The sequence below is a fragment of the Apium graveolens genome, chromosome 2, assembly GCF_009905375.1.
Source record: "Apium graveolens cultivar Ventura chromosome 2, ASM990537v1, whole genome shotgun sequence".
NCBI classification, from domain to species: Eukaryota; Viridiplantae; Streptophyta; class Magnoliopsida; order Apiales; family Apiaceae; genus Apium; species Apium graveolens.
In genome coordinates, this window is record NC_133648.1 from 72,261,856 (window position 1) to 72,282,371 (window position 20,516).

Below are 20,516 nucleotides of genomic sequence, written 5' to 3' on the forward strand. Positions count from 1 at the left end.
AGATCGATACATACTATGCTTGCTTCATTATGAAGGATGTCTGTTCTCATAGATATTTGTGTGGTGACACTATAGCTAGTATGTAGGTGCTTATTATAGAATAAGTTCACTGAACATGACTCACATAGCTGAACAACTGATGGAGTTCACTCACGTGTCAGCAGTTGTTCACATAGTGATAGTTGTATAAGTATCCTTAAACTTGAGGTCATCATAGTCATCTTGTGTACACTGAACTATGCTTTGGTTTAGTTCTTAGTCTCAAGGGACAATTATAAGGGCTCTACTGGGTATATGAATTTGTACACGAAGATAGTGTATGATCAATAAAGGATCTACCCCTTCCAGTGTAGGAAGAGAATGTTCAATGCTGATCCACTTATGGTAGTTCAGGAATCTCTGGCCAGAGTGAATGAAATTAGAAAGGAGTTTCTAATTTACATTAAATAGAACTAAGCATATTGAATGGTAAAGCAAGTGATTAAATAAGATTAGCTTGACACAAGTTCCATGCCTTGTATTTAATCGTGACATTGCAGGATAGAAGGAATTAATTGTACGGTAACTACTCACTGAATAGGTTCTAGGTATTCTAAGCAGTGAATTCGTATTATCCGGATAGTCGCGATATGCTGAGAAGTATCCATCACGATGTAGAATAAATATGATTAATTAATTAATCATATTTAATGAATTAGAGAATTTATATAAATAATGATAAAATAGTTTTATTATTATTTATTTCTACTACCGGCTTAATATTGAACCTACATGGTCACACCATAAAAGAGAATGATTTAATAGTGGAGAAATTAATTAATAATGGCTGATAATTATTTATTTATGAAATAAATAATTAATTGGCAAATTTAATAATTGATTAAATGAGATTTAATTGATTATAAATTAATTAAGAAAAGGTTCTTAATATTATTAATTAAGAATTTAATTTTTGGAAATTAAATCAAGTGAGAGAATTATTTCTAAATAGTTTAGGAAAAGGATTAATAATTAAAAGGTGTTTTAATTATTAGTGAGAATAATAAAGGGTTAATAATAATAATATTTTATGGAAAAATTTTCAGCTGAAAATTTTGCCTATAAATATATTATTATAAACCCTATTTTTGCCTAAAACCAAAAAGATTTACAAAACCCTAATTCTCTCCATCTCCTCCTCCTTCATTACATCATTTTCTTGGTGGATACCGGTGGAGTGCTTCACACTTGAGGAGCAGCTGCTAAGGATCTCCGTTCATCGTTCTTGGATCGCTATTAAAGACCTCCATCTTTCTATTAACGTAAAGCTTCTTAAGGTAAACATACTGAACTACGAATTAAATATTATTTTTCGCATGGATCCTGCGGAGGGTTTCAGTTTTTTTTTTAAGATTTAAATTTACGTTTTCGCTGCGTTTATGTGCTAAAAATTCTTCAGAGCCGACTTGCAGGTGGGTACCCAAAGTGAAAAAACTTTTATATGGGTAACTTAACCTCTATTTATTTTTAATTGGAGACCTGAACTATGAATTTTTTTACACAACCGTTAAGTGGCATTGACTTTTAACGGAGCACCGTTAAGTTGTGCCACATAACCCACACGTTTGCAGCCACGTAACCTCTCCCCACCCGTGAAATTTTTTACCCGACCCACACCGATTGAGAAATAAAACCGGTTTATATATACATTAAATTCTCTAAATTAAACACAAATTCCTCTCACAAAATAACTGCTATTCTTGGCGATTTACTGCGATTCTTGGCGATTGAAAGAGAAAGCTGAAGATTCTTGGCTACCAAAATGTAAGACTAACCCTAAATCTCAACTGATATGCGTTTGTGTAACTAGGTTATACTTTAGGGGTTTATAATTGTGTTTTATGCCCAGGTTGTAGGTTATAGTTAATGTTAGATTTTTGTGTGTGAATTTTATGTTTAATTTTACATGTTTTATGCCCAGGTTGTATACATTGTGTGTGTATCATAGTGGGAGTTTTGTGCATGTTCCTGAAAAAAGTTATGGCACTGATAAATATATGAAGTATGAGAATATTGATGTGGAAAATTTGAGTGTTGAAGAAATAAAAGAAGGTCTGGGTGATATAATGGGTGAATATGACTCTTTATTTTATTGTAATGATGGTCTGTTAATAAAAAAAGGGATGAGTCTTTTGTGTGATCAAAGTAAAAATGAGGCCATGGATTTGAGTAACAGAATTGGTGGAGTCATAATCTTGTATGTTTATCATCTACCTGTGGGTTTGCTTGATGACTAGAGTGATGAGGTGATAGAGGGGGGAAGGGATGAGACTCAGAGGGAGGTGAATGAGAAGGAAAATGAGGATGTGAATGAAGCCCAAAGTGAGAGGAATGTGATTGAATCAGAAAGTGAGAGGGATTGTAGTGATGAAAAATTTAATGAAATTAGAAAGGCTACCAAGGCAGAGAGGAAAAAGATAGCACAAGAGGAGGAAGATTTTTTAAATGACTATGGAGATGCAGATGGAGAGGATGACACTGATGAGGATTCTGGTGAAGAATCAGATGTGAATTATGCAATGAGTGAATATGAGGAAGAGGATGCAGATGTGTGCTATACTGATCCCCCATATAGAAAGAAAATCATTATGCCTCCTGGTGTATTTAATAGTAAAACACCAGCCAAAAACATAAAGTGGAAAGTAGGTATGATTTTTGTTGATAAAGCCAATTGAAAACAACAATAAGAGATAATAGTATGGCTAGTGGGAGACCTTATAGGTACTTATTAGAAGATAAAAGAAGAGTCCAATTGGCATGTGCAGAGGGTTTCCCTTTCAAAATGTGGGTCAGCTACATTAAAGAATGTGATGGTTGGTAGATAAAAATAGTAGTAAATGAGCATAATTGTGTGTGGAACAAGCTTGTGAATATGAAGTATCTAGTGGACACATATAGGGATAGAATCAGAAAAAATCCAAACCGGAAGCTAAGTGAGATGCAAGATAAGTTTAAGAGAGTTCTGAAAGTTGATGTTTGTGAGGCTAAGTGCTGCAGGGTAAGGCAAAAGGCTATGTCAGCAGTGGAGGAAAAAATGAAAGAATATTATACCATTATGAGGAGATTTGCTGGTGAGCTACTGAAGAGTAATAGAAATAACACAGTGAAGCTGATGACCACAAGACTACATGAAGGTGATGATTCCAGGTTTAAAAGAATTTACATATGCTATGATAGTTTGAAGAAGGTTTGGAAGAATGAACGCAGACTTGTCCTTGGGCTTGATGAGTGCTTTTTGAAAACAGTGTGTGGGGGTCAACTTCTCTCTACAGGTGAAACTTATCTCAAGACCTATTCATATACTTTGGAGGCCATAAAAGGTGAAGAGTTTTGGGATGATGTTGAGGGAGATGTTGTCCTCCCACCACTTATAGTGAAGCAGCTGAGAGGGAGGCCTAAGAAACTTAGAAGAAGGGAAGGGTGGGAGGGGTTTACAAGCTCTGATAAGAAGGTGAGAATGGTGTCCACTGGGAGGGTAATGCATTGTGGCATATGTAGGGAGAAAGGACTTAACAGAGGAGCTTGCCCTAATAAACCAGCTGATTACCAACCACCACAACTAAAGAAAAGGGCTAGAAAAAACAAAGATGCAGAGGAAGAGGAAAACAGAGAAGGTAGAGAGGCAGATGAGGAGGTTGAAAGCTATGGTGAAGAGATTGAAAGTGGTGAGGCAAACTTGATGAAGGAAGCTTTGAGAGCTACTATGGATGATGAACTTCCATATGGGAAGAGATGTAGGAAGCAGAAGAATGCCACATTGGATGACATTGATAAGACTTTGAGAGAGAATAACCAAAAGAAGAAGAAAAAATCTATGACTTTTGTAAGTATTTTTATACACAGTAACTTTATTATGCATTTAACTTGTTCATTATTCATTTAACTTATGAATTACTCATACTAACACTGTTTTATGCATGTTCCTTGTAGATGCCAACACCTAGTCTCAGGAGGTGTCATGTGGCTAGTGGGAGCACTCCTCCTGCATCAACTCCACCGGTGGCCACCCCTAAAGCAAGGGCCTGCAGTTAGCTTGGAAAGTCACAGTCACAAGGACCCCTCACAAGGACAAAGGCTACAAACTTATCACCAATGATAATGAACGAATCTGCAGCCCTGAAAAAACCAGTGAAATCATTCTCAGCACCAAGGAAGAAGCTTTAATAATTTAACTGTATACCATCTTTTGCTAAGATTGAACTATGTAATACTTTGCTTATTGGGAACTATGTAATACTTTGCTTGTTGGGAACTATGTAATACTTTTGCTAAGATTATCTTTGTAACACCTCAGTCCTACATCGAGGAGATTTGGGACTTCTGTTCAGTTAATAAGGTAAAGTATTACTACTATGTGCACCAACAAATCATGATCTTTTGGGGGCCTGTGGTGGGCTTGTCGTAACCCAAGTTGGCTGCACTCGGGACAGTATGCTTCGGCTTATTTCGGACTCGAAATTGGGACTTGACCCGATTTTCGAAAAAGACTCGGGATTTGACCAGGGTTGTCACATATGGTATCAGAGCCGAATCTCGAAAGCTTGATGCGTCAAGTTGCCGGAGGTGGGGACACGAAGGCTGGTGGTATTATCCCATAATGGCAAGAAGTCTGGATGTGGGGACACGAAACCAGCCGGTATTATCCCACTATGGCTAAAGAGGTACGATCTTGGTCCTGTGGGCTGTCTGTTCGGGCCTGACGAGGATGTCAAGAGTTTAAGTGGGGGAGTTTGTAACACCTCAGTCCCACATCGAGGAGATTTGGGACTTCTGTTCAGTTAATAAGGTAAAGTATTACTACTATGTGCACCAACAAATCATGATCTTTTGGGGGCCTGTGGTGGACTTGTCGTAACCCAAGTTGACTGCACTCGGGACAGTATGCTTCGGCTTATTTCGGACTCGGAATCGAGACTTGACCCGATTTTTGAAAAAGACTCGGGATTTGACCCGGGTTGTCACAATCTTAATATTATCTTATGGGAATCTTAAATTCATTATTTTGTATATTGTGTGCCATTTTTTAAGAATCTAGTATAATGTGTTCTGTGTGCACTTGTGTTGTGTGCACTGTTGTGTGCACATTATCATGATATTGTAAGGGGACACACAAACACCACGTACCACTTCTTTTGTCAAAACCCACAAATCACCATTAAAATACAACTATGATTTCAATAATCAATCTACTGCACACAATATTTTATTTCTTAATTCAAGGATATTATTTCTTAAACAATATTATAAATAAAATGCCAATTACAACCATAATTATCTTCCTCAATTTCCAAATCTCATTTTCCTTTCTCATCACCACCTTCTTCAACTCTTCAATTTCTTTGTTTTTGCTATGTCTACTCATCAGCTCATCACTCAATACAATAGCTTTTCTTTCATTAAAATGCATTTCTGCCATTAATCGATCAACCTCCTTTGTTTTCGCTTCCAACTTAGCATTCAATTCTTCAATCACCTCTCTGCCTCTATCTGTAAAAGGGGGCTCTGCCCATTGAAAAAACTTACAAGTTAGTGAAAGATCCTTGTACCGACTACAACTAAAAAAACTTCTTCCGGGATCGAGTGCGCCTTTCCTCCAAGCTTCCCATATCGGAGTTGCAATCCCACATCGACAATTTACATATTCAAATCTCCGGCTCAGTCTTCTTGAAGATGGAATTGAGCTTCTAGAATTTGAACTTGAGGAGCTCATGCTTTCTGATTTTCAAGTGAAAGCAAGAAGATGAGATGAGTATTTGAGTGTTTAATGTTCGATGAAATGGTTGTATGGGTGGCCATTTATATTTGGTTTGGGTTAAAAAATATGAGTTTACCGTTAGAGACAAGCATGTGCTCCACCTCAGCTTTTTTTAAACACGTATGTATGCCTAGTCAGATTTCCATCCATGAGTTAACGTCAATAACTGATATGCAAACTTTTAAACGTTCAAGTAGTTGACTGTAAGTTTTTTAACTTTGGGTATTAACCTGCAAGTTGGCCTCCACTTCAGATACCAATTAGCCATTTAACCCTATTTTTAAATGGTTCTTTCAAATTCTTCAGTTCACTCCATATATCCAACAAATTATTATTATTATTATTATTATTATTATTATATTTTAGTGATATACTGCGATATGCATGACATATAAGGGGTTCTGCTTTTTATAAAGAGTATAAATGTAATAGAATTTAGGTATATGTGTTAAAAACATCATGCGTAAATAAAGTTAAGAAGAATTATTGTTAAAATATTTTATAAGATCAACAAAGTTAAGAAGAATTATTGTTAGAATATTTTATAAGATCCAGTTATAACCTTCATCTAACATATTAATATTCTTATTTTTTAGAGGAAGTGGTAACTTAACACAGTGTCGGGAAATGTGGAGAGAGCATGCCGTGCAAGGCGGGTTAGGTGGGCCGTACCGATTCGTCGAGCCATGCCGATTCACGCGTCGTTCATGCACTGTGCTGCGAATCATAAATTTTATACCCGTGACAAGCTCGTTTCTTGTAACGGTTTGTGCTGGTTCCAACCGGCTCAGTTATATGCCGGTTGTACGCAAGTAAACAGGCGAGCCGTCTAGCTTGTTTAGTCCCCTCTACTTGCCGTGCTAGCACACGACCCATATAATAGGCACAAAGAAAAATTGTCGCACAAAAAATAGGCGCCACGAGAACTGTAGATTTACGAATTTGGCTCCGTGTTCAAAACGGAACATATTATAGTAATACACCTTGGGCAAACAGTAAGAAAGATATTTCACGAACATATATCATCTTTTAACAAAACTTGACCCATTCACAGAACAATGAACATTATCCATTGTGATTGTTAACTTACTTATTTAAAGCTGCAGGTTTCTTGTAAACTTATCTTTGATCTAAGAAGTGATATCTTTAATTTATTTTTTTAGTGGAATCTCTGGTTCTTGAAATGTCAATTTATTAAACCCTGATGAGCACCAAAGAGATTTGGAGGTTATAGTGTAAACATCAAACAGGATAAAGTTAGAATTATGATGGCATGAAAGTCATGAGGTCTCTCACAATCACATGCATGTTTATCTTCTTCTTAAGTTAAAAATAAAGCAAGCAAGTGGTGATCTCCTCCTCCGGTGTCATAGACAGTCGTACAAATTGCACTATTAATGCTTGCTTTGCTTTTGTCTCTCCTTTTATGATGGGAATTTAGAATTTACCCTTGGCGCTCGCCAAGAGTCATTCGCATTCCCCCTGTAGCTCGCTGTTGTACTTTTATTGCCAACGACTTGACTCTTGCATTTCAACATAAAATTCCCATTTCTTAGTCATTTATTAAACCACGTCCTATATGTCTCTCTATCCATTCTTCAAAACGTGCAGTACTTTGTTTTTTTTTTTTTTTAATTACCAAGTTTGAGCTTTTTTCATCAATTCGAGTCAATCGATCGAATTTAACAAACTTAGAAATTACTACTAGATTATTTGAACATGAATCAAGATCATGTTCTTGAATGCTAGTCGTGTTCGAACTATTCAAAATAATAGATAATTTGTGAAGTAGAAAAAAGAACTCAATCTGCTACTATCGTGTCCAATTAATTAAATTATTTTATCAAGTTCAAGGTAGATCAAATTTAATTCAAGCTCGCACTGAATGGGTAGAATTTAAATCAACTGAAATTTCTTATAAAGTGTAAATATTTGTCTCCAACTTGAAACTGAGTTTGAGGCCGAGTCAAGTCAAATCGACTTTATATCAAATCACTTGGATTCGAATTAGTGCAGCAACAACCTGGTATTGAGAAGACCGGCACCTGCAAATCGAACAACTTTACAAAAAAATTATGTATCAACTTGGAACCTTTAATAGATGTGCATTTGTGCAGCCCAACTAAAATTGGATAATAGTGTTAAATTGGGTGTAATAAAAGGAATTATCTAAAAAATATCCAACGAACTATTTGATCCCTAACAATCCAATACGTGGCGGGTCAGCTGTCTCCACGTCACCTAGGGACAGAATAAACCGTTGGATATGCCTTGTCCCGTAGACGTAAAAAAATTTCTACCCCTAGTATAAAGAATAATGCTCTATATCACGCTTTAAAACGAATATTCTTCTACCTTACTAAACCCTACTTCAAACTATCAATGTCTCCTTTGATGCTATATATATATTACATACAAACTCACAAACACTAAAGTCTAAACACACTGCACAAATTGGATAATGGCTAGGAGAAAGAAGGTGACTGATCCTTTCGATGATAAGGTAAAGGCCAGGATCTTCGGTTTCAGCAGCGGAAGTGAGCACAGCGCTCACACCAACGATGTCGATGAAGACGATTCCCCTTGCTTATCCAATCTCCTCTGCGGATTCCTCGATCAACAAGACCCCCCAGAAGATTTACATGAATATGAAAATGAAAATAACTCAGATTCTAATGATGATACTGCTCATCAAATCATCAATGTTGATCTCGAGATTTTGATTAAGGCGCTTAGAAATGAAGACAATGATCATTTTAGAAACGTGCTTGTCACTCATGTTTCGAAAGCAATCGAGATATTTTGGTTCGTTAAATCAAATGTATCGCTATTGAGGAGAAACGTAATGGCATTTTTACGAAGCGGGGGTTACAATGCTGGAATTTGTAAAACTAAATGGGAGAAATGTGGAGGACTAAGTGGTGGAGACTACGAGTTCATAGACGTGTTGAAATCCGATGATCCAAAAAGTGATCGTTATTTCATCGATCTTAATTTTGCTAATGAATTTGAAATTGCGAGACAGACGAAGGAGTATCAACAATTGGTACAGACATTGCCAAGGGTTTTTATTGGAAAATGTGGTCAGCTAAAGCAGATTGTCAAGATAATCAGTGACGGAACCAGAAAATCGTTGAAGAGCGGAGGACTGCTCCTCCCTCCGTGGCGAAAAAATCGATTTATGCAGAATAAATGGTTTGGACCGTACCGTCGGACGCTAAATTTGGTTCCAGATAATGTTGCTTCTCCGGGCAAACAAATGGTGAAATGTAGGTCGGTAGGATTTAACGCCGTGAATGTCCGGCCGTTAATCACCGCACAAGATAGGGTTATGTTAAATTAATATTATTTAGCCAATAAAAATATATTATCTTAACTGTATTCATAGTATTTTCCAGTTTGGTTTAAGAATGAGTTTAATTGTTAACTTTTTTATTGTAGACTGTAGTACGCCGCGAATCAACAATTAATCTTTGCTGTAAAGATCGGAATCAGCTGTGCACAGTCCCATAAAACGTGGACCTTAAGATTGGGTAAAATATTAAGCATCCAACGGCCTCAATTTACCGACGGTGCATGGCTAATAGTACGATGTTTTGATTATTTAATTGGAGATATATAAAACTACTACTACTACAGGTTCTGGGAAAGTGGAAAAGCGGATAATGTAAAAAATAGAATTGGGGGATGGAGATAAGGGCAAAAGCTGGGCTTGTCCCTTTGGAGTTTGGAGTGCCCCGTTTTTAATGAGTAGTGTGGGGGGACTATAGTTTTTGGAGTCCGGGAGGGGTCAGACTTTGGGTGGGGTGCCCTTCAAGTAAAGGAATATGCTTCCATGCCTAGTATTTTCTACATTACTTTCCTAAAATACTCTCTCTACACATTTGCAGGCACGTATGCAGATTTTAACAGGGGGGCCACAGGAGTCCGCTGACTCCTTTAATTTATTATTGTTGATTTTAATTTTTATGTATACTGCTTGATAAATTTATCAAGTACCAAAAACATAAATACCCATATTCAGAAATGAAGTAAACATACTGAGTCCATCTTTACATAACTTTATTATTTTTATGATGTCAATTACGTTATTACATAAAATTCGAAATAATGTAATTGTAGACTATTAAATTTCAAAATGGGATGAAAAGGTATAATAAATTTTAATATTATAATTAGAGGGAATTGAAACCGAACAACTGAAGTGAAATAAATAAATCTTGTATAATTATATATATGTGAAGTGAAATCAATTAAATAAAATTTTATAGTTATAACTAAAATTTGGTACTCTAGTATTATTGTTTTCTATCGTAAGAGTGTTCATCTTATTAAAAAAATGTATTGATATAAGTTGTAGTAGTTCGAAATCAATAATGAAATTAATTAAATTAAATAATTTAGTGATAATCAAAATCTGGTATTTTGATTCTACGCTACTATTATGTTCATCGAAAAAGTATTTACTTATTTTATAAAAAATAAATATCAAACATGTAGAGTAAAATCGAAATAATATAATTTTCGATAATTAAGTTTGAATGTATGATGAAAATATGTAGAGAAATTATTGAAAGTACCATTTTTTTATGCGATTTTACCATATTATGAAAATATTGTCAAATACCTTTTGCACCCAAAATCAAATAAAATTAACTGAACCTGATTGGATATATAAGTCTTTAAGAGTTTATCATCTGTGTCGGGTTCGAGTCTGACTCACCAGGAGAATATTTTAGAACATATACTCAATTATAAGGCTAAGTCATATTAGTAAAAAAACTAAAATCAACTAAATAAAACGTTTTTTTTGATTTTATGAAAAAATAATAAAAGTTTGTTTTTGGTTGTATTTTTGAGAATTTGATTTAATTAGTGCAACTTCTTAAGTAACGTATTACGCAATCAAATATTATTTTTATTACTGATTTTGGAAGTTGCAGTCGTTGTCGATTTTGGATTATTTTGATTGCAAATATAGTAGCAAAGTTGCGAAAGTTATTTTGGCAAAAAAAGTTCATGCGTGGGTATTTTTCTAAAAAATTTAGTATAAAATTAACAAATAATTATTTTTATTATGTAATAATAGAAAATTAAAGCAAGTAATACCATTTAATTTTATATATTTATGTTTATATATATGTATATCCAAACCTGATGAAGTCGAATAAAATAAATTACTTAATTATTATCAAAGTTTGGTATTTTGATAAAACTGTATTCAACCAAAATAATGTTTGTAATGAAGATGATAAATATAATTATGTTATTTTGATGGTCGAACCGGATAAAATAATTAAAGAATGTAGTTATGAACTTGAGTAGGATATGACCGCATAATACAGATCCAAGTAAAAAATTGAATTCAGGTTCTCCCTATTAATTTAAGAGAGTATAGACACCAATATTCTCAGAGTTAAAAGTATTCGAAATTTACTTGAAAAAAGAGGGCTCGAGATTTTTTATAGTAATTCTTGCATTTAGTCTATGATTTTGTTATAAAGTAATTTGATTGTATATTATGATTCATATCACTCTTTCATCAAGCAAATGAGTAGCTGGCATTGTTCTTCTAGTGAAAGACGAAAAGGTTCTTCCAATCAAAACCTAAAATAATTTAGCCGATAAATCTTGTAAAAAATAATAAATTTAGAGTTATAAGTGATGTTATCTTCATCATCAATAGAGTTGCCACACATCTTTTCCTCATCACTATTGGCATGTACACTAGACTGATCAGTATCACATTCATCATCTAGATTTTTGGAGGGTCTTCACCACTTCCTTCATCTGGTATGTCCTCCTCCACATCTTCATCCACATTTTTCTAAAAAATTATGTCATCATCGCTTTGATCTTTGTTAGATTCATCAGAATAGACAGATTCAACAATATTGTCATCATCTTCAAACACCTTACCTTCATCATCATCCTCATAGTCATTCAAGTCTTTATAAACACATTGTTAGCTCTAATTTCTTATTTCATGTTAATCTCATTTTGTGTACTATAAGGCCATTCAAAATCAAAACTGAGCACACTCCCCTTCTTCTTATTTCTGGTTTCACTTACAGTTTGATTCACTTTCACATTACTTTCATTAAAAAACTCTTCCATATCATTTAAGTGAGGATGATAGCTTTGACTTTCATATTGAATATTAGTTAAGTAAGGACCAATAGTAGGTTAGGAATCAACAATAGGCAACAATAGCTTAATGAGAATATCAACATTAAGGATGAAATCAACAATAGTTGAGATCAACCTTAGGAATTGGATCAACAATAGGGATGAGATCAACCTTATGTGGGAATCAACATTAGAGTGAATAATACCATTAACATCTTCTTGACTTAATGAACGAGTGACAATTACAAACAACCTAAAATATTTGCACTTAAACGGTAAACTGAACATTTTTAGCACCTATTTATCGCAATCTAACTCAAATAATTTATGTATAGTTGTGTTAGGAAGCTTATACCAAATAATATGATGACCACCATCATCACCACATTCTTTTAATATTGAATAGATTTTAATCAAACTAATACAATCCACATTACAATTATGTTACTTATCATAAATTATTATTTTATTCAATTATGTACATCATATACATATATATCTTTTTATGTAACTCAGGTATAAACTCAAATACGATAATAAATTTGGGTCATATCTTTTGTGTTCTTGTATTCCAGCGTCTCAAAAATATAAATTCTTAATCCCCTACTAAGTAATGAACTTAAGAATTAAGAAATAAAATTCAAGATAAAACAACAATATTTGAAATTTTAGTGTATATCTAATCTACAGTTTTTACGTTATTTCTTCAAAAATATTTATTAGATAGTTGGGTTCATTGATACATTAAAAAGTGAATTTGTTTGTCTATGTTTTTCGATTTCTTATATTCAAGAAACGCTAACTTAAATTCCGAGGTCTTGAATTCTTTTAAATGTGAAAATAAACTATACAGAAATCTAATTTAAACTAATATTTATTTGATCAAATATTTTGCTACAACTCGCAAATACAACTTGTACACTTATCTTCTTGGTTTACTTAATGAGATATTTTTCTATCTTAAAAGTTTAAGGTGCTTACATTATATAATGAACTGCACACATATTTTGCCAAAAATTGCTTTACTTGGTACAAGATAAAATTGACTAATATAATTTGTCTATACTAAATTCAGTTATCTATAATGATGATAGTCATTCCATCTATCTTTACATTGGCCAATCAATATTTTCTTGAATATTTTTCTTTTTAAATCTATAATACCTAATGACTACTCCTAAATAACCTATGGGTAAAAAAATTTACTCATGACCCAATTAATATACATTTTACTAGATCCATGGACTATCCAATTAACTTAATTTTTGACCCACTTACTAATCAAGCTAGATATTTTTTAAAATTCAAATTTGAATCTATTAATCAAGATCTTGCCATGATTTTCTCATATCACTCATTATTCATACTCATTTATTTGTTATATTTTTGAATTTGAATTTTGAATTACTTATCTATAGAAACTATCACTAATTCATATCTTGTTTGATTTGTAAATTCAGTTAAATTAGATTGAGATATACACGTTAATTACTCTTCTTCTCTCGAATTTCAAATCTCAGAATCTCATTTTCTCTCTTTTTTTTACAGTTTACATGTGGATTTCAATTGGGTTTCAGTTATTAATGCAACACAACTAACAAACAGGTTAGTGTTGTAAAATACTAACTATATTATAACAATAGCTGGATTAAATGAAAGGGTTGAAGAGCTGATAAAAGAAAAATGCAAGCATATGAGAGGAATGTTGCTGCTCGGAGGCGAAGCTATTTATAGCCAAAACAAGAGACAAGTAAATTAAATGCAATGTGAAGATTTCCAAGTCTAAGCCTAGCCTTACTATTTAATCTTTGACAATAACAATCAATTTACAACACGCCCCTTTGATTGTTATTTTGGAATGGATCATAGACTGCCTCGTTAAAACCTTGTCAAAGAAAAACCCAATGGGATAAAAACTTTGGCGAAGAAAAAAGAGTACAATCTCCCCTTGGAAGAACTAATCATTCTCCAAAATTTTGTTATAACAAATCCTTGAATCAACGCATTCCAATGTTATGTCGTAACTTCCCAAATGTTGAATTTGGTAATGATTTCTTGAATAAATGAGCAAGGTTGTCACATGATCGAATTTGTTGTATATCAATTTCACCATTCTTTTGAAGTTCATGAGTATAGAAGAATTTTGGTGAAATGTGCTTCGTCCTGTCTCCTTTGATATATCCTTCCTTGAGTTGATCATTGCATGCGGTGTTATCCTTAAACATAATGGTAGGACTTCTTGTTGTCATCTAAGTAAATTTTACTTAGTGAAATAATGTAGCACTCGACGGATAAGAATTATAGTCCCGACGGATAACTCATTTTAGTCCCGACGGATGAGTAACTTATTATCCATCGAGTGAGTAGCTTATGTAATAATAAGTTTGTAGCACAGTGTTGTATGCACCTTTGTATAGAATTTGTAGTAGTATATAAGTCATGTTGACTTTAACTAGATATGCAGAATAGGTTGATTAACTGTACATAAGCAATGTCTTGTAATTCTGTATAAGTGAAATGAAGTCAAGTGCCAAAATAGCTATCAACGGATGCTTAACAAAGCTTCGACGGATGATCAAATGACTTTCAACGGATGTTTAAAATAGCAGTCGACGGATGATCAAGTAAGTCATCGACGGATGATCTGAAAGTCGACAGATGATCATATCAAGATTCAAACATCAGTTGAACAGTGAAAGCTGACACACAGCCGTCGAGTTGGATACAAACACACTGTGGAAGCCCATTAACTAGGTAATAGAGGATGAAAAGCAGCAAAGATCAAGACTGTTAGATTTTATATTTATTCAGTTCTTTTGACTTTGTAATCTTGGTAATATATAAACCAAGAGAGTAGCAAATAGAAAAACAACTAAGAGAGCTAAGAAACAAACACAGAGAAATCTTTGTAAGCACTATCTTTAGCATTTCCTGTGTTCTTAGTAGTTCTATTTTGTATAAGCAGCTGTGAGCATTTCTGCACACAGAGTCCTCTCGATATATTAAATATATCTCTGGTGGAATTGTTTAAATCCACCAGAAAGTTTTTAAAGACTCTTGTTTTTAATTACTCTTGTTTTGATTCATTAAAGTTTATATTCCGCATTGTGCTAATCAAAACAAATATATCTATAATCGAGTTGAATATTTTTATTTCAAGAAAAAGTTCAAGAATTCCATTCAACCCCCTTCTGTAATTCTTGCTATATTGTTAAGGGACTAACAATTGGTATCAGAGCAGGCTCTTAATCTACAAAGAGTTTAAAGATCAAAACAATACAGCAAGATGAACAAGAAAGATGTTGGAGTCAAGATTCCTTTTCTTCATAAAGATAATTACCATCATTGGAAGGTAAAGATGCATCTTCATATGCTTTCTCAAGATGAGGCCTATGTGGACTGCATAGAAAGAGGCCCTCATGTTCCAATGAGAGCTGCAACAGGAAATGAACCATCTGTTCCAAAGCCAAGGCATGAATGGTCTGAACCTGATCTTGAACAAGTCAGGAAAGATAAAAAGGCCATGAACATTCTGTTCAATGGTGTTGATGCAGATATGTTTGATAACATCATCAACTGCAAGACTGCCAAGGAAGTTTGGGACACAATACAGATAATCTGTGATGGTACTGAGCAAGTAAGAGAAAATAAAATGCAGCTCCTGATTCAGCAATATGAGCATTTTCACAATGAAGAAAGTGAGTCACTCACTGACATTTTTAGTATATTCCAAAAGCTACTAAATGCTCTTAAATTGCATGGAAGAGTCTATCAGACTAAAGACTCCAATCTGAAATTTCTCAGATCTCTTCCAAAGGAATGGAAACCAATGACAGTCTCATTGAGAAACTCTCAAGATTATAAGGAGTTTACTTTGGAGAGACTGTATGGCATTCTGAAGACCTATGAGCTTGAAATAGAGCCGGATGAAAGAATGGAGAGAGTAAAAAAGAAAGGAGGATCCATTGCACTAGTGGCTGAACTGGAAAAGGAGAAGGAAGTGAAGATGGAAGCTGTGGAATCAACTTCAAAGGCCTGTGAAAGCAAGGGTAAAGGGCTAGCTGCAGAAAGTGAAGATTCTTTGAGTCAAGATGACATGGAGGACATTGATGAGCACCTAGCATTCCTTTCAAGAAGATTTGCTAAGCTCAAGTTCAAGAAGAACTTTGGAGCTGCCAAGCCAAATAGAAACATGGTGGATAAGTCAAAATTCAAGTGTTTCAAATGTGACTTGGCAGGGCATTTTGCAAATGAGTGTAGAAAGTCAGATTCCAGTAAGAAGAGATTTGAGTCTGTGGATTATAAGCAAAAATACTTTGATCTACTCAAACAGAAGGAAAGGGCTTTTATTACACAAGAGAATGACTGGGCAGCTGATGGTTTGGATGAAGATGAGGATGTCAGTTATGTCAATCTAGCCCTTATGGCCAAATCTGATGAAACAGAGACAAGTTCCTCAAGCAATCAGGTAATTACTACAAACCTTGCACATTTATCTAAAGCTGAGTGTAATGATGCAATAAATGACATGTCTACAGAATTGTATCATTTGCGTGTTACACTTAAGTCCCTCACTAAAGAAAATGCTAAAATCAAAGAAAACAACTTGTTTTTAAGTGAGAGGAATAATGTGCTTGAGTCTCAGTTTGTTGAGTTTGAGAAACTAAAAATTGAGTGTAAAATTGCTAAGGAGGAATTAACTGAGTCCTTGAAAAAGGAAGAAATTTTAAAGAAGCAGCTTGATCGTGAACAGGAGGTGATTAAAGCATGGAAAACATCCAGAGATGTTCATACTCAAATCACCAAGGTTCAAGGAATTGAGTCCTTTTGTGATGAAGCCTGGAAAAAGAATAAGGAGAAACTAGAACGTATTTTGGTAGATGGATTGCTGACAGATGTCTCGACGGATGATGAGGACTATCCGTCGGATAACAAAATGTGTTATCCGTCGAATGATAAAAATCCTAATCCATCGGCTGTGAGCAAACCCATTAGCAAAGCCAAATTAACCAAGCTAAATGAAAAGTATGGGTCTGTTTCCAAGAACTTTGTTTCAGGGGAGTCAAGTCAAGCCAAGAAAGGGAAGAAGGCTAATGTTGGTCACATGACTGTCAAACAGTTGAGTGACAGACTTGAGAAGATAGAGGTAAAAACAGAGACTAAAAGGAAAAACAATAGGAATGGTAAAGTAGGGATTAACAAACATAATAACTACACACCTGACAAATATGCTCCTAGAAAAATCTGTGTCAAATGTGGTAGTGTAAATCATTTGTCTGATAATTGCAAATCTGCCATGCCTACTCCCATGTATGTTCAGCCTCAATTCTCTAACATGAATGCCATGCCTCCTATGCCTGTTAATGTTATGCCTACACAGAACATGAATGCACAGTTTGCTAACATGCCATTTGTACCTAATCCATATTATGCTGCATACAATATGCCTCAAATGCCATTTAGCATGCCTTACTGGAATAACATGTTTGCACCAAGCATGCCATTTCCTGTTAGCCATAACAAGCATAATAATTTTGTTGCATCTAGTGGTTTCAAAGGCCCAACCCAAATGACTAAGGAAGAATCTGAAATTCCTAAGTCAAATGAGTTAAGACCTAAGAAACAGAAGAAGAAAGCTAACAAGGCAGGACCCAAGGAAACTTGGGTACCAAAATCAACTTGATTTGATTTTGATGTGTGCAGGGAAACAGAAAGAATCTTTGGTACTTGGATAGTGGTTGTTCAAGACACATGACTGGTGATTCTACCCTGCTCACAGAGTTTGAAGAGAGAGCTGGCCCAAGTATCACTTTTGGAGATGACAGCAAAGGTTATACTGTGGGATATGGCTTGATTTCAAAGGACAATGTCATCATTGAAGAGGTTGCCTTAGTGGATGGTCTCAAACATAATCTGTTGAGTATCAGCCAGCTTTGTGATAAAGGCAACTCAGTAACCTTCAACAAAGAAACCTGTGTTGTGATTAATAATCAAAACAACAAAGTGGTTCTCACTGGTGTGAAAAGAGGAAATGTGTATCTAGCTGACTTCAACTCAACTAAAGCAGAATCTGTAACTTGTCTTCTCAGTAAAGCAAGTCAAGATGAAAGTTGGCTATGGCACAAGAAGCTATCCCATTTGAACTTCAAGACCATGAATGAGCTGGTAAAGAAAGAGCTGGTTAGAGGCATTCCTCTGGTGGAGTTTACAAAGGATGGACTGTGTGATGCCTGCCAAAAAGGGAAGCAAATTAAAGCATCTTTCAGGAAGAAACTTGATTCAACAATTGAAGAACCTCTGTAACTGCTTCACATGGATTTGTTTGGACCAGTCAATGTATTGCCAATCTCAAAGAAAAGATTTTGCCTAGTAATTATAGATGATTTCTCAAAGTTCTCTTGGACCTATTTCCTAAAGTCCAAAGATGAAGCTAGTAAAATCATCATCAATCACATAAGGCAAGTTAACAATCATCCTGATTTCAAAGTTAGAAGAATCAGGAGTGACAATGGAACTGAGTTCAAGAACTATGTCATGAGAGCATTCTGTGAGGAAAATGGGATCTTGCATGAGTTTTCAGCAGCAAGGACTCCACAACAGAATGGAGTAGTGGAAAGAAAGAATAGATCTCTTATTGAAGCTGCAAGGACAATGCTTGAAGAATCAAAATTACGAACATATTTCTGGGCTGAAGCTGTCAACACTGCATGCTACACTCAGAACATCTCTCTGATTAATCAAGCAAAATGCAAGACACCTTATCAATTGTTTAAAAACAAGAATCCAACTCTGAACTTTCTTCATGTCTTTGGCTGTAAATGCTATATTCTGAGAAATCAAACTGATCAAAATGGGAAGTTTGATGCTAAAGCAGATGAAGGAATTTTTGTTGGATATGCTGTTGGTAAAGCATATAGAGTCTACAATCTAAGAACCAACATTGTTGTTGAATCTATACATGTTGTGTTTGATGATAAAAAGATTGAAGGACTAAAAGATGAAGATTACCATGAGAGCCTCAAATTCGACAATGTTGAGATGGTCAGTGATGAAAGTGATGATGAGAGTGATCAAGAAAAAGTTTCTAAGGATAATGCAGACAAATCTACTACAAATGAAGCACAAAACTCAACATCCGTCGAGTTACATAATGCTTCATCCGTCGGAAGGCAATCTGTATTATTCGTCGAAAGACAACCTGCCTCATCCGTCGATACTCAAAATTCACCATCCGTCGGGTTATCAAAAAGAGCAGGAAGTCAAGGCAGATCACCCATAGAAAGCACCCCAATCTCAAATCAAAGATCCACAAACTCAGGGGGAGTTTCTATCAATCAAAACTCAATCACACATCAAGACAACATTGAGGTCTCTTCATCTAGGGCTAATCTACCTCAACCAAGAAAATGGACAAAAGATCACCCCTTTGAACTGATTATTGGTGATGTTTCTTCCAGAGTTCAAACCAGGAGAGCAACTCAAGAAGAATGTCTATACAGCAGCTTCCTGTCTAAGGAAGAACCAAAGAAGGTAGAAGAAGCCTTATTAGATCCTGATTGGATTTTAGCTATGCAAGAGGAGCTAAACCAATTTGAAAGGAATAAAGTATGGAAGCTGGTACCCAAGCCTAAAGGAAAGAATCCAATAGACACCAAATGGGTATTCAGAAACAAGATGGATGAAAATGGCATAGTAGTAAGGAACAAAGCAAGATTGGTTGCTAAAGGCTATTTTCAGCAAGAAGGGATAGATTTTGATGAAACATTTGCTCCTGTTGCAAGACTTGAAGCCATCAGAATCTTCTTAGCCTATGCAGCCCATGCCAATTTCAAAGTCTATCAAATGGATGTCAAAAGTGCCTTTCTGAATGGAGATTTGGAGGAAGAAGTGTATGTAAGTCAACCTCCTGGCTTTGAAGATCCAAATTTCCCAGAGTATGTCTATTATCTACTGAAAGCACTTTATGGACTGAAGCAAGCACCTAGAGCGTGGTATGATACTTTATCAAAGTTCCTTTTGGAAAGTCACTTCACAAGAGGTACTGTAGATAAAACTTTATTTTTCAGAAATGTGAATGGCTCTAACATACTTGTTCAAATTTATGTAGATGATATTATTTTTGGCTCTACAGATGAGAAACTTTGTAAAAAGTTTGCCAAACTGATGCAAAGCAAGTATGAAATGAGTATGATGGGAGAACTAACTTATTTTCTTGGTTTACAAGTTAAGCAAGTTAGTGATGGAATATTCATTAGTCAAACTAAATATATTTTTGATCTTTTAAAGAAGTTTGATCTAATGGATTGCACATCTGCAAAAACTCCCATGGCCACTGCAACTAAGCTTGAACTAAACACTACTGAAAAGTCTGTGGACATTTCAAGTTATAGAGGCATGGTTGGCTCACTTCTGTACTTAATAGCCAGTAGGCCAGATATAATGTTTGCTACATGTTTGTGTGCTAGATTTCAGGCTGATCCTAGAGAGTCTCATTTGATAGCTATTAAAAGAATTTTCAGATATCTCAAAGGAACACCAAACCTTGGCATTTGGTATCCTAGAGATTCTGGTTTTGATCTAACTGGTTATTTAG

General features: G+C 34.9%; 1 protein-coding gene across 1 annotated transcript; it reads left to right on the forward strand.

The window, feature by feature from the left end:
* Nucleotides 1-8,255: 8,255 nt before the first annotated feature.
* LOC141690664 (uncharacterized) lies at nt 8,256-9,137 on the forward strand. Its single transcript, XM_074495443.1, has one exon. It carries the CDS (start codon nt 8,256-8,258, stop codon nt 9,135-9,137), a length of 882 nt encoding a protein of 293 aa, XP_074351544.1.
* Nucleotides 9,138-20,516: the final 11,379 nt, after the last annotated feature.

What these genes read in the sequence shown, in the direction of transcription:
- LOC141690664 (XM_074495443.1), top strand. Translation starts at nt 8,256, where the DNA reads ATGGCTAGGAGAAAGAAGGTGACTGATCCTTTCGATGATAAGGTAAAG.